Genomic DNA, 14,968 nt, shown 5'->3' with positions numbered 1-14,968 from the left:
AGGAATTCACGGGTCACTGTGGTACCCTCCAACTTCTTTTTGCTTTTTTCTTTCTGTCAAATTAGAATTTGTCCTACAGAAGAGAGGACAGGCAGAGAGAAAAAAGAGAAAGGGGGGGAGGAGAATACATTTGCAGGGCTGCAAAGGCATTAGACCTGCATGACTTTGTTTATGGTTCGATGTTTTAATCAACACAACTGAGCTTCCTGTTCCACTGAAACATCCAAGATTCCTCCAAAGCACTGAACGGAGACTTGCAACCTTTCCATACCCCTCACTCTATCCTCTCCTTATCCACGATATCTTGATCATTTTAGGTTGATGAAAAGGTTATAGCGATGAACAACGAAGCAACGAAAGCAACAAAAAACACAACCACAAAAACTTGGCATGTACAATGTGGATTTGTGGATATGTTGTGCTCTACGAACCCTGAAAAACACCTCCATGTGTGCCTATTGCGCTCAGTTTGAATTTAAGGCATTATTCTTTCATATAAACAGACAGTATATATCCAAACAGATTTCAAGTGAGCCAGCTGGGCAGCAGTCACAACTCACCCACTGTTGATTGGGCATGGCCACGGAAGTAAGCACATCAGCCATGGCTCCTAACATCTGGTCAGTGCGTCCCTGATTTTTCTGCAGAGCTTTCATTCTCCTGAACACCACACAAAAACTCTACAAGCTTGGTCTCTGATTCTGATGCAATCTTTGCCTCTTCGTGTCCCGTGTCTGTCCTGTGCTCTTGTTTTCTGCCCCTTCACTGTGCACTGTGCTGCAGTTTGGAGCTGAGCCCACCTCTTTCTACCATGACACACAGGAAACCTCATGCGCAAGAATAGATCAAGGAGGAGCAGGAGGAGGGCTCGTGTCTGTGTGGGAGCGTGCACTCGGTCAGGAGCCTCAGCACGTCCAGGACGCACAGGTGAGCAGGCTGCAAGTGTCTGCAGCTTACTCCTCTGGTAGTCTGCACTGTTTTGTCAGGAACCTGAAAAACAGATTTTTCTTCTTCTTCAGCCTTCTGAGGTTTTTGTCCAAAGTCTTCTTCTTTGTGGTTCTTCTAAATCATGAGGTTTGACCGCATGACGTTGGCCTTCTTCTATGTTTTCTGAATGCTGAAATGGAGCGCAGTGGCTGAGCACACCACCCTCCCTGAAATCCTCCTTTCTTGTTCTTCATTGGCTATACAATATCACCTCCCCCTCCCCCAAACCTCACCCCTTCCATCATTGTTTCTCTTCTGTCTTTCCTTGTTTCCTTGGTTAGCACCTGTTGTTTTTCTCAAGCTCAAAGCATTTCAATCTGATCTTTCATTGAACTCCTGTAAAACTCCACACTCTCTTGATTTTTGCCCAAGGCAGTGACACATAGACTGTGCGAACCCTTGAGCGGTGGGGCAGCCCCAAATAAGGTATGAAAACACAGTCCACGAAGCTCAACTATTTGAGACACTGTCGCCATTTCCACATTTATCTTACTTTATTTATTCAACTGCTTAGATGCTCATTATTTAAGCTATTCAAATCAGAAGACTTGCAACATTATTTACACGTTGACACTGCTGACCAAGTAGAGAGACATTGTCATAAAGAAGTGTGTCTGTCTTTCAAATTCTTAACTTTTATTGGAGAACACTACTTAATCAAACTTTCAGGTTCAAATGTCATGCGATTCTATCTTTAGTGTCTATCAGTCTTAGATTTTCACTGCAGCAGTCGTTGTGTTCCTCCAAGAAAAACACACGTATTGTACTCCCTGTGCTTATGGCGATCTATATTTAATTTTTAGAACCTGACTTACATTACTGCTACAACGAATATCAAGTTTAGTGTGCTAGCATGTAAGCTAGTGTTATTTAGAGTTCATAAACAATAATTTCAGTCAAAAGAGGAATAATATTTCCAAATGAAATACTTTATTTATGGTGGTTTGACAGGGAGAAAGGACTGATACAGGAAAGAGCAAGTGTCACTAACAATGGGCGTGATTGATATTGATATTTCTATCAGACTGAATAAATCAAACAGACTCTGACAAAGAGGAGCTAGGGTGGAAGTGGGTTGCAAAGCGGCTCACAGATGTGCAGCAACTGTAGGCAGCTGGGAGGATACACGTATTTTGCTTCAGTGCTGAACAGTTTGGGGAGTATCTTGTCCAGTTTGTTATAGCAACAATAACTAATCACTCACAAGGCAAGCTAACAGAGTTTTGATTAGTTAGCTTGAGCTAAGCTAAACTTTTTTCATATAGATGTTTTTCTTTATTTGGACGTCTCAAGCTGCAAAAGCAATGCCCCTGCTCTTTAAATATATTTTTAACAACTGATTAATAACCTATCTGATTGGCTAGTAGCAGTATTGGCACATTTTGATTGGGTGGTGTCTCAACATTTTAGTGCAAACAGAACAAGCAAAGCAAAGCATCCATAATTTAGTTCATCAACAGATGATGTAACCTCATTCAAACAGAATGAGAGGAAAGAACAATGCCTAATGTGTCTGTGTGGATTCTCCCTAAGATAGCACTGATAGCATAGAAGGGTATCTGTTCAGCTATGTGGGCATTGACACCAGCCTTTTTCAGCTGGGACTGCAGGAAGATGACTTTGTTTGATTGACTCATTTAGCAGGTCAAGGGGCAAACAGTAATGTAATGCTGACTTGTACGCCTCTGTTTAAAGAACAGCTTGGTCAATGAAACAACTATTTGAAACTGGATCTTGATTTTATGCAACTAAATGCAGACAGACTGAACATTATCTAAAAAATAAAAAGTCCTAAAGACAGCTTGCCTGGATAAAAAGCATTATATTCTTAATGTTCTTGTCTTTTTTCCACTTTTTTCTGCTCAAGCACAAATTCTCAAAGGTTGTATAACCAAACCTGAAAATAGCAGCTATAATTCTTGATTTAGGTGTCAGTTTAATCTGATGGAACAGATAGGTACCTTTTAATCACCTGGAAACCCACCCAGGCACAGACTTTTTTTTTATACACCTGTCTCAGCTCAACACGTTCTCACTCCCAAAGCGTAATATTTTACGCTAGGTGACAAATCGTCAACATATTACGTTTTCGACTACCACCACGTTCCTAAATGACGACCTCGGAAAAATGAGGAAATATGAGAACCGTATGGACTCTATCTACACATGTTCGCTCTTTTTCTTCAAATCGCTTAGAAACACGCTATTTAACATAATTACAGTCATGGATAAGGTCAGGAAAAAGGTTATGGTTAGGGCTAGGGATAAGGTTAGGTTTAGGGCTGGAATACAGGGCTGGAACGTCTATTCAAAAAAGCATCATTGCACTGGATTTCAGCCATAACCCGCCGCGTACCATAAGAACGCCGAAGGTCTCCTTTTGCGTTCCTCAGGAACGCCGCGGGATGTGACAAAACGTCGGCATGTTACGCCTCGGGAGTGAGAACGGGCTCCTCAGCTTTTATATCAAGTAACATCCATGTCTCAGAGTTTTTAGCCTTTCCTAAGCCAGAGTGCTGCTTGTGTTCCTGTTTTTGTCATATCTAGTCAAGGCCAAAGGTGACCATGGTTCCACCATGACAGACAGCTTTAAAGGTCTTCGCAGCATAAATGTTTCATGAGGGTAAGACATCTCTATTGTCTTCCCCTCATTTTAATGTACATTTTTAATGTTTAATGAATTCCTCTATTTTGAATGTATAATTCAGATTAAAGTTAGAGAAAATTAATCCCTGCAGTATGTTCTTATTGCATTGTGTAATACACAAAATTACACAATAAAAATACACTAAGAATATGTCCCAGCATGAGCTAGCAAACACCGATGCTTGTTTACCTCCTTTCGTCTCAGATCCCTGGTGTGTTACATGTTGGCTGAGTCTCACTGCCATAGCTTACCCTGCTGTTTGGTTAGAGTTGAAACATTGGTGATGTTACACCAACAACAGGTTGGACAACTGTTTGCTGATACATGGCTCATACCTAACCTGGTTGTGAACTTTATTAAAATAGAAAAGAAACATTGCGTCAAACTGAACGTTACCAGAAAAGTTTTTTTCTATTATATTTTTAGATGTAAACAATATAATAACATAAAAAGATGTAAACAATATAAATAAAGTTTTCTGTGGACAGCTGTGAGATGTTAAAACGTGCCTAGGCAGCAATGTGTCATAATATTATTTTTAGGTTTTGTTTTAATGTTAATTTATTCTTAAGGGTAATAACTTGTTATTTCATAAATTTGTGACATCAAGGATGCATTTGGCACCTAAATATTTAGCATTGTTAAGTGGACTTAGTATTTGTGTGTGTGTGTGTGTGTGAAAACAGGTTTGATGAGTATATATATATTAAAGTGACTTACAGAGGAATGGTTGGTGAAATATAAAATGGCACATAACCAGGATTTTTCACACTAGAGACCTTAAACTTTTATTCGTTTTTATTAAATTTATGGCATTCTACTTGCATTTTTTCCCCTAATTTTTAGCTCATCTGGCCAGAGAACTGAAAAACTTAAGCCGTAGCCAGGCATCCAGCATCTGTTCGTCTGTAAACTTGCCCATAATTCACAAGAATCACTACTCCTCCTAAAGATGGTCAAACTTACACAACGCAAAATGATCACCTAATGGCTGTTCACTCAAACTGTGCTCAAGGTCAAGGTCATATTTGTTGTTTCACAGGGGATTAGCCATGGATCGTGATGGATCGTGAGATGGATGAGCTATTATGTCATTGACATTCTGGTGTGGTTTATGTGCCATGCTGGTATTTTTTATTGCACGAGTACATCATCACCACTGGGGCTTAGGTGAGTAAATCTTAGGAATGTGTGTGAGAAACTCAAGGAAACTGACAGGCTGTGTAAAGAACACATAAAAAAACATCTCTCAAAGTTTTCCCTTCCCTCACCGACTATGAACACAGCAGCAACTGCTTAGGGCTAAGCCACAGTTGCCTGGCAATGACTTTTTATTTAATAACAGACTCTAATATTGAAAACTGATACATATAACTATTTTTTAGCATTTTCATAAACTGGTGTTCTATAGTGAATATGAGTGTAAATGGTGGTCTGTCTCTCTGAGTTAGTCTCGCAACTGACTTCTCAACTGTCCAGAGTGTACCCCACGTATCGCCCTATCACATGGATGCAATGCTTTTCTATATCACGTAAGTAAGAAATTATACCATCACATCCAAAGGCATCTAAATAACAAGCATATTACACTACACACCCAGATGTGTCATCAAACATATATTTGTTCTTTTTATTTCATTAAAAGTTCTTTTTCAATATATATATATATATATATATATATATATATATATATATATATATATATATATATATTCAGACAAGAAATGAAGCTTCATATGGACAGCATCATGGTTGGGAAAAATTAAAGAAATAGAGAAAAATAAAATTTTCTCTATTTAATATATTTTCAAAATAAAATTATGAAAATATTTTATTTTGAAAATATTCCCCCTCCCCTGTCGTATATATATATATATATATATATATATATATATATATATATATATATATATATATATATATATATATATATATATATATATATATATATATATATATTAAAATAAAATAAAATATTTTCATAATTTTATTTTGAAAATATATTAAATAGAGAAAATTTTATTTTTCTCTATTTCTTTAATTTTTCCCAACCATGATGCTGTCCATATGAAGCTTCATTTCTTGTCTGAATCCCACATCCCTGAACAAATCCTCTCTTTCAATGCAAAATGTATTTACTTACTCTTAAATTAAAGCAACTCCACCTTATCTTCCCATTTGTAATAACATGATCTAAATATATGTTTAAAATATGTTTAACTATTTTCCTGGATGCTGGAGGCTTTTACGTGCTTTAAGGCAAATAGCATTAGAGGTGCTTCTGTCTTTAGCACATAAATGGAATTAATATAGCAGATGCACGGTCCTGCACAGACTGCCAACAGTCTAATATTAGCTAAGCACATTGCTGTTGTTAGAATCAGTCACTAAGCTGGCTAAACTTAGTCCACTTTGTCCCAAGCCTCTTTCTTTTGCTCCACCGCTGATTTGTGCTGGGTAACGTGGTGTCTGGGGAGAAGTTGGGCTGCCTTTCACAGTGATGAGTAAATGACTCTGTCAGGAATTTGCAGAATAGAAAGAAAATAACCCTGACCCTAAAAGGAAAGTCTGAGTACTATCAAGAGGTGGGAATCAGAACAAAATGTACTTAAACTTCTAAATCTCATTCATAATTGGCAACTCATAAATCACATTCACAACTGATTTTCTTTGAGAAAATGACTTGTTGTTAAATGTGCTATGCTGCCCTCATCTGGTAAACTAGATTGGCCTTTTTTTGTAGATCTTAAAGGATAAAGGAAAACATACACACTCAATCACTACCCCACCCTGTCATGCCAAACAGACTTCCTTTTCCTCTGTATTATTTCCTGTCAATTTTATTTCTGCTTTGCTCCCAGAAGCTATAATCTTCCCCCCACAGGCCCTTTTCTACTCTTCCTGTGTTTCATATCAGACCTACCTCGGGGTCTTGTGTCTAAACATAGAACCTTTTCAGTGACGGTTAAGGTTACTGTGACACTACAGGTCCCATCTGATGCTTTAAAGCCAAAGAGGTGTCTTCAGATAAGGGCTTGTCTGTGGGGATTTCTCGGGATTATGATGTTGGAGGTGTGTCAGCTTCATGCCTCTGTTTGTTAACTCTTGAGAGCAGATAACCATCTATAATTCTCAGGATCAAGCAGCTTTTGAATGAATTTCCTTTATTATAACAGCTTTACTCAGTTATGACTGGGCTCTGCAATGATATCTGCTACTTGAAATAATGTTGATCTTTAATAATGCAGGAGCATTTAGTGATTATAATTTGTTTAAACTATCTTGCTGAATGCCACCACATAAACTGTACTCATGTCCAGGCTGTCCATTTCCAAGTTTCATCAGAAGAGGGCAGTCAGCAACCCCTCTAAACAAGAGGTGCTGTTACATAACACAGGCCAACAATCATATGCTTGAAGTGAAGGCTTGGCCCTGCTCTAATTTAATATAAGAGTTAATCTGTTTACATGCACATTTGGAGCCACGTAACTGTAACACTGATGCTGCGAATACACCTGCTAACAGGATATCCCCGTCCACATATGAGATTCGACACTGTGAGCAGAAAGGCTGTGGTCACGGTTCAAACGGGACATTACTAAACCAACGATGCTAAAAAGTTAACCTAATTTATTTCCGTTATAATAATGGATTCAATATCAGACTTGCTTAAATAATCATGTTAATATGATGATTAAATACCTACAGATGAAGTTTGCGGATAATGAAATATAACTTGCCTCATAATTAAGGACTGAGCATTTTCAAACCAGGTGCTTACACTCACTCCCACAGCATCTGTGCACAATAACTTCATCTTGTGTGCATTGTTTGCTGTCCCAGCAGATGGATTTCCATCCAAAACAGACCCAAGACTCTGCCTTGCATTAGGCAGACTCGCTGGAATTATTCAGGCAGGGGGTCCTCAGCAGCAGAGAGCAGATTTGGGAGCAACAGCTTCTATGATTCAGTCACAGCACTTTTTTTTGGACAGTTTGAGGGGTTTGCCCTGACACAACAGACGGGCAGCAGAAAGCTGCAGATGGGCAGATTCAGAGAGATCAGAGAGAAGTCAAAGAGAGAAGAAAGAGAAAGCAGACCAACTCAAAAGACTGTAAGGGGAGCAAGTTTGGCCGCTGTCTGTTTCCTTCTCTTAATCCTTAAATCTTCTGTAATCAGGATGAGAGGAAGAGAGCACGTTGGCTGACTTAGGACAGCAGAGTCTATGTTGGGACCTGGCTGATGAGGCAACCTTACTGGGCACTAGTAGGAATGGAGGGAGGGGAAATCTGGAGCTGCAGTCAGTTTTGGGAAACTTAGCCTTGACCAGGTTCTACTAAGCGCCAGCGAGAAGCGTGGAAGTCCAGGATGGTTTAACTGTCAAGAGGAAGTAAGAAACCAGAGGTGAAAAAAGAAGAAGAGGACTAACTCATGGCTGAACTGCTTTCAGGTGAGAGCTGTGTTATTATTTTTAGTAATATTTGTTCTGACGTGTGCTGTTTTTGCTTTAGTTTCTCTTTTTAATCATCTTTATTCCACCGTTAAAAGGCAAAAAAAGACAGCTGACATTTAGGATTCAGAGTAAGATGTCTGGCCAGATTGCAAGGTGTTGCTCAACAGGAAGTGGGGGTCACAGTGGCCTACACGTCAACACTAAAGTCGGGCATTTTATGTTCGTGCAGAATGAGGAAGAGAGAGAAAAGACTTGGGAACTGTGCATGACAGAGTGCAGAAATACAAGCATTTGCTCGTGGGATTAAGGGATTTATGGACGTTAACAAGAGCTTATTAAAAAGATAACTAATTTGAATAACTTCTAATTACTGTGACTGACAGTAGGTGCAAAACTAATTTGCTGAGTTTTGTGGTGCGTGCAGGACCACAGCCAGCTCTTCTGTCATTTCCCGTCTTTAAAATATAGAGAATTAGAACCAGCTGACACTATCAGATTTCTGAGTCTTGAGAAATAGTGTCTTCAGTGGCTTGAAAGTATATTTACACACTAGATACAAACTTTACACTACAGGAAGAGCAGTATAACAGTGTTAAGACACCATGACACATGCTGTCACTGGACTGGCCTCTCATTGCTTCCAGTACCATATGGCCTTTCTCATCCCAGTTGAGTGTCCCTATGCCTTCTTTCACTTCACTGTGCAGACTGAGCGACCTCGGCTCTGCAGGATTTCTTGTTTTATAGTTGCTGTTATTTATGTGTAGATTTGTACCTTCACATTATTTACGTTTCAGTTGTCTTAAATATATTTACATTATGAGACTGCTCTCAAGGTGATAAGTATTTACTGTCTTTCTCTGTTGTGTGGTGCCGGTGAAAAATCAACTGGCAACAAAGCACGTTACACAGGGAGGTTACCTACGTTGTAAATCAGAGGCTTACTTTGACAGGAGGGCTGAGGTAAAGCTCTTCATCCTCTTTAGGCCTCATGCCTTTTAAACAAGGCCTTTTCAGGTCACCAGATCTATTTAAAATGCTAACTTTAAAACAGTTTGTGTTGCTCGTCTCACAATCACACGTGAACTGGTCTAAGGAGGGGAGGAGGTCTTACGCCTTCCAAAACGAGACTGGAATGAGACAGCAGCACTTGTTATCATTTGGCTTTTGCAAAGGAAAGAAGAATTATAGACATCGGCACATTTCAAACTATGTGCACGCAGTTTTGTGTGCATGCATAATGCGTGGACACCCGGAAAAGCGCTTTCATCTGTCGAAGGTAACGTTACTGCAAATGAACTGTAAGCTGCTCGTAGATTATGTATCGTTATCCCCCTTTAACTACAACAACAACCACCTGTCTGCTCGATCTCAACATTTACATTTTTCTGTTTAAGATAAGGGATCTCTGCTGCAGGCCTGACACCCAGGTGTGACCGGAGTCGGCGGGGGTTCCAATGGCTACTGCAAATGACGACCCGCACCTGGGCAGTGGCCCATCTGAGGACTCAGAGATCCTCCTGGATGACTCTGACTCGGGCAGCGTGCTTTCAGACGACTCGGTGCTTCCTATCTATGAAAGGGACGGAAAATCAACAGAGCCGGCAAAAACAGTGTACGAGGCCTGTGCCAAGAACGACACTGCATCCCTGCGCAGCATCATGGAGAGAGGAGTCACAAAAGATGAAGTCATGGAGCTAGACATCAATGGCAGGGTGAGATAAATGTCACTTCTCATTTTTTCCACACAGGTACTATGACAATGACTTTTTTTTTAATCAAGAAAGGTAACCTCAGCATCTATAACAGGCCTGTTTATTTATATCTTCTTCCCCTCAGAATGGGCTGATGCTGGCTGTGTCCAAGGGTTTTGTGGACATCGTCACCTTGCTTCACACATGCCCATTAATAGACATCAACCACCAAGACAATGATGGCAACACTGCTGTCATGATTGCAGCCCAAGCAGGTACATCTGAAGACATCAGATGACTTCAACGTCAATTCCTAAGCTGATCATAGAATATTAACGTAACATAATCTTTTCAATCCAGGCTTCATCACCATCCTGAACTATATCCTTAACTACTACTCTTGTGTGGACACTGAGATCAGGGACCCCCGTGGGTTCACAGCTCTCATCAAGGCAGGCCTGCAAGGCAGAGAAGAGTGTGTCTCCGCATTGCTAATGCATGGTACGTCTTTCTACATCAAATTTTCTAACAATGTCCCTCACCTGTGACCGAACGTCAAGCCCACACGGAGAGTCAGGATGTACACCTCAGATGTAGAGGATTTGGTTTGGTGTGATTGCAATTAAACTCTTATAGGTATAACAAATCTATTAATGTCCTATATATGTAATATAGAGGGCAAAGCCGGACATCCGATCTGTCAACTAATCTGTTTTTTTTCTGGACTACAGAGATTAGTCCTGTATGAACTGTGCAGGGACACATTTAAGAAAGCTCTGTAATAATTCAGTCCACATTCTATTTAAAGTTTAATGATGTCAGACATTAATCTATAATCCATCTGTGTTCATAGTGTGCAACAAAAATATCTGTGTGTATATTTGGTCAGTTAAAGCCTTGATTATTTGCCAAGTAGACTTCCAAAGTCTCCTGAGTAGACATGACTGAGCGTCTTCAGCCAGAAATTGGTTAAACCTGGGATGTCAAACTCATTTTACACTGTGGGCCACATACAGCCAGATCACCTCAGTTACTTCAGTTTTATTTATTGTTTACTTTTATAGTATACCCTCTGTCAGTGTGAAGAAGTTTAGCAACATAAAGAAATGTTGCTGTAGTAAATAAAGAAATCTCTCAGCATGACTCTTTGGGTTTATATTGTAAAAAATAAATGTGTAAATAGCAGAAAACACCAGAGGTTTTTGTTATTTCATTGTTTTTCTATTACTTAATTACTGTAATATAATATGAAAAGGTGTAAAAAATAATGCAGTTAAAAAAAATGTATTCCCAGCAATTTGTGTCCCATCTCACCACACTGATGCTTGCCATCTACCTAATAACCTGTGCTCCAAAAGTCACCACATGGTGGTGCTGTTACGCTGAGTTGACCCAGTTGATTTCCTCTCACTCAACATTTCTGCTGTTTTCTCTCCTTCTCGTTGTGCAGGTGCAGATGTCAATGCAGTAGATCTCGTCCAGGGGAAAGGTCTGAAGGACTGGGCCCTTAAGACAGGAAGGTTTGAGACTCTGAGCAGACTGCGTCGCCTGCAAACTCGTCCTATTGCAGAACAGTTCTGTGACAGCTACATTCCTGAGTGGCCTGAGCTAAAGCTACTGGTGGCAAAGGCCACTGCAGCCAAAACTGCAGGTCAGAAGCTGAGGCAGCGCTTAAAAGACAGTCTTAGTTTCAGCTTCCCACATGACCCCCAAGACAATGGGGTCATGGACCACATGGTGCGGATGACTACGAGCATCCACAGCCCCTTGATAGCTACTGGTTGCCGTCCACTCTGTCCCACCAGCCCCCCAGAGATTGGCAAGCGACGATTTGCTGTACCGGAACTGCTTGACAAGCACAGCAGCAAGGAACTGGAGGAGAGCACGGTGTCTCACAGTAATGGCTCCATCACTTCAGCTTCACCTGTGTCAGCCACCTCTGTGTCACTGACCTCTTGCTGCCAAGACTCAGAGCGCAGGCAAAGCTCGCCAACAGGTGGCGTGAAAAGCTTCATGCCCCGCAGCATGGCACACAGAAACAGCATCTTCCCCTCGGGCTGCATTCCCAAAATTGAAGTTACAAAATCTGGGGAGCGCACTCCAAAGAAGGAGAAAAAGAACAAAAGGCAAAAGGGTTACCTGGAACCTCCTGTCTGGAAGTACAAGGAAGCCAAGGAGGAAAAAAAGAGAGAGAAGAAACAGCAAGGAAAGGAAAAAGAGGAGCAGAAAAAATCGAAGGGGTCCAAACGTTCATGAAGTGAAAACGCCCATTTTTTGTTTCTAGCAGCTGACAAGGGAAACACATGGGTGAACCTTGATCCTGAACATGCACTGGCTGGCTTTTTTACTTGTCATGTATTTTTAAGCATCTTTCAGCTGAAAAATTATGCAAACCAAATAGAATCTGGTTTTCCAGAGACTGTGGTTTACTGGTTTACTGGTTTCCTGTCTGAAAGGGTGAATTGTTTTTTCGAGGATGCAATTACACTGACTGCACACACCTGCGATGGTGTTATTTTTCTCTATAAAGGGATTTTACCCATCTTCATTTCATGAACAACTTCTCAGTAGCGTGCCATTGTGGTATTTAACTGCAATATAACCAAATAGCCCATAGCCAACAGTGTACATAAACTGTATGTGATCAGATGCCTTCAGGGAATGTATCAAAGTCACATTTAATCAAAGACCATGAAAGGCAAATAAACCCCAAAAAAAACAATTTAAGCTACAAATTAAAGGAAGAAATCAGTGAGAAATGCTCCATCGTGGAATAATTATGATGACTCAGAACACTTTGTATTGATTTCTATCCCACCTTGCCTCTTAGACCTGAAATATACTCCCTTACAGACTTGTGCATGGCAGCTGCAGAAACCACGAACAACTAGCTGCTCTTATTATTATTATTTCTCTTCTGCTTGAAGGAAGAATGCACAGTTTGTGCAGTAGCAGTATAACAACAAACCAACTACTACAACTACAGATGTTTTTTAGTTTGTGCCGTATGGAAAGCACAAGTGTGTTATCTATGGTTCAGTTCCATTAGGCGTCTCAGTGAGCCATGACAAGGACCCAGCATCCCCTGAGTGGAGGTTTAATACACTATTAACGTCTCTGAAAAAGGTCTACAAGAGGCATATGTGAACATCTGCAAGGACTCTCCCTGATAATAAATAAGCAGTCACTGCAACCTTGCAGATTCCAAAGCAGAATGTAACTGCAAGGACTAAGGGTTCAGCTTTTCCTTTAACTTGTCATCTTTTCTGTGATTCTTTTGCTCTTTTTTTGTGTTTTGCTGTGTCATGCAAATGATGTGAGTGTGATACTATAAAAGGAACAGAGCCATCTCTGAAGCATCTTCTTTCATACTGGGAAACAATGCTCAGTGGGATGCAAATAGAAATCTTCAGCCTGCTGCTTCGTATTGTTTGTTTCATCGATTATTATTTGAAAACGAGTACTGTTGCTATTCAGGGAAATATACAATAAGCATATTATTATCAGAATAACAAACTGCATATTCAAGGACAGAAACCTGTTGTGGACTATAGCTTAATTTTGGGATTTTTTTTTAATTTATTCTCTTTATAGATAAATTAACTAAAATAATAAATAATAAATCATGCAGTTAACTGCAATAAATATCCCAAATACAGCTAAATATGTTTAATCGTGTTCTCTCAAAACTATATATAATTAGATACATTGTGGTGAAAATTTAGACAATCATTTCTGGGGTCATTTAAAAAACAAGAGATGCAAAAAGCTCAGGTCTTCAACATCTTTGTAAAGTCTGTAAAACTGAAACTGTGTCTGTGTGTGTGTGTGCTTGTGTGTGCTTGTGTGTGCTTGTGTGTGCTTGTGTGTACGTGTAAGTTTGGAATAAACTGACTGACCTTTGCAAAGGTTTGTGTGTTTGTCTTTATTACTGACAAAATATTAGTGCTTGGTGTCATCACATAGTGACCATTTGGCAATTTAATTTATACAGTGATTTGATTGCACTTTAACTACATGTGTTTTACGTAAAGGATAAACACATATAGGCCTATTGTGCCTGATATTCAACAGTATTAATGAGCGAGTCAAAAATGTCCTTTTTATCATCAGTTTGCTTTCAAAAACTGAAAAAGGTCTGTGTTAAAATCATATCACAGTTGCTGTAATGTTGATTATTAAAAACATAGAGACTCAATATGTTTAACGTAAAATATTTTAAACTACCCTGATCTACTATGCCTTAATACAATAGTATTAAATACAATCCTGTGAGAATAAAAAGGGTTTAAGTTTGTTTTTGACTGTAGACGGAGTTAGAGCTGACCTCAGGTCAGTAGCCAGCTTGTTCCAAACCAGAACCATAAGCAAACTGGGATTTAATTCTGGGAATAGTGGTGATTTGGTGATGCATTGTACTTGAACAGGAAAAGAATTCGAGGTTACCTTCGTAACAGTTCTTTTATACGGGTACGTTCCCCTTCTTGCAGTTTTGTTTCATGAAAAATATAGAAGGGACTCACTTACAGGGCAACATTTTCCTGCCTGATCTGCATGTGACTGACGAGCCTCGTGTCGTAACCTTGATCACTCTTTCACAATGAAGATAAATAGATTTTCTTAAGCAAGCCCACGATGCACTCGCTGCAGTGGCACCGCATGACTTTTGAACTCTGACCTGTAATCTTTTAATCCGCTGTGCAATATCGTTACACAACAATTAGCTTTCATGGGTGATGACATAAAATCAATCTTATCTTATGCCTAACAAACTGATTGTGTTTTATGTGACTCATTTTGAAGATTATTGAGCAGCAATGAACTAGCAGCTAAACAGAAAAACAAAATAGGAACATTGTCATGTTTGTGGCTAACTTCCTCACCTCAGAGGGGAACTTGAGGTCAGGCTTAAAATAAGTACCTCTCTAGAGTTCACTGAAAGAACAAGACTCTTGCCATGTCTCTGCAGACTCAAGCAGTAAACACACATCTTTATTAGAGGTGGGGGGAAAAATGGATACTGTGTAGTATGGTGATATTTTGTTTGCTAATAATGTATGGATACAGGGACAGCAGAAATCGATATTTTGTTACAAAAGGTTTTTGTGCTCTGACTTCAGAGCATGTTGATCCTTTTTCTGAGCAAGAATCCTGACATTCCTTCACTGTCCAAATGTGTTTAATTTG

The 14,968-nt window shown here is 39.7% G+C and overlaps 2 protein-coding genes across 3 annotated transcripts in view; one reads left to right on the top strand and one right to left on the bottom strand.

The window, feature by feature from the left end:
- arhgef25a (Rho guanine nucleotide exchange factor 25a) overlaps positions 1 to 848 on the bottom strand; it is a 44,566-nt gene extending 43,718 nt beyond the window's left edge. The window contains exon 1 of one of the 2 annotated variants that reach the window (XM_087833307.1): positions 561 to 848. In XM_087833307.1, the coding sequence (XP_087689433.1) occupies positions 561 to 656 (96 nt within the window). In that variant the 5' untranslated portion in view covers positions 657 to 848. The remainder of the gene's footprint in view (positions 1 to 560) is intronic. The other variant, XM_035905678.2, reaches the window with a different exon arrangement.
- An 8,696-nt stretch (positions 849 to 9,544) lies between these two features.
- On the top strand, positions 9,545 to 12,037 carry ankrd33aa (ankyrin repeat domain 33Aa). The gene is made up of 4 exons (XM_006785630.3): positions 9,545 to 9,802; positions 9,927 to 10,056; positions 10,142 to 10,282; positions 11,232 to 12,037. Exons 1-4 carry the CDS (start codon positions 9,545 to 9,547, stop codon positions 12,035 to 12,037), a joined length of 1,335 nt encoding a protein of 444 aa, XP_006785693.3.
- Positions 12,038 to 14,968: the final 2,931 nt, after the last annotated feature.

This window comes from Neolamprologus brichardi, chromosome 20 (assembly GCF_056152115.1).
Source record: "Neolamprologus brichardi isolate AB-2024 chromosome 20, ASM5615211v1, whole genome shotgun sequence".
Lineage (NCBI taxonomy): Eukaryota > Metazoa > Chordata > Actinopteri > Cichliformes > Cichlidae > Neolamprologus > Neolamprologus brichardi.
The sequence above is the reverse complement of the archived record's forward strand: the minus strand, read 5'-3'. Positions and strand labels throughout refer to the sequence as shown.

Bases quoted from the DNA above. Each gene is read 5' to 3' on its own strand.
- ankrd33aa (XM_006785630.3), top strand. From the start codon at position 9,545: ATGGCTACTGCAAATGACGACCCGCACCTGGGCAGTGGCCCATCTGAG. The intron at 9,803-9,926 runs GTGAGATAAATG...TCTTCCCCTCAG, and splicing joins AGCTAGACATCAATGGCAGG to AATGGGCTGATGCTGGCTGT. The intron at 10,283-11,231 runs GTACGTCTTTCT...CTCGTTGTGCAG, and splicing joins CTCCGCATTGCTAATGCATG to GTGCAGATGTCAATGCAGTA.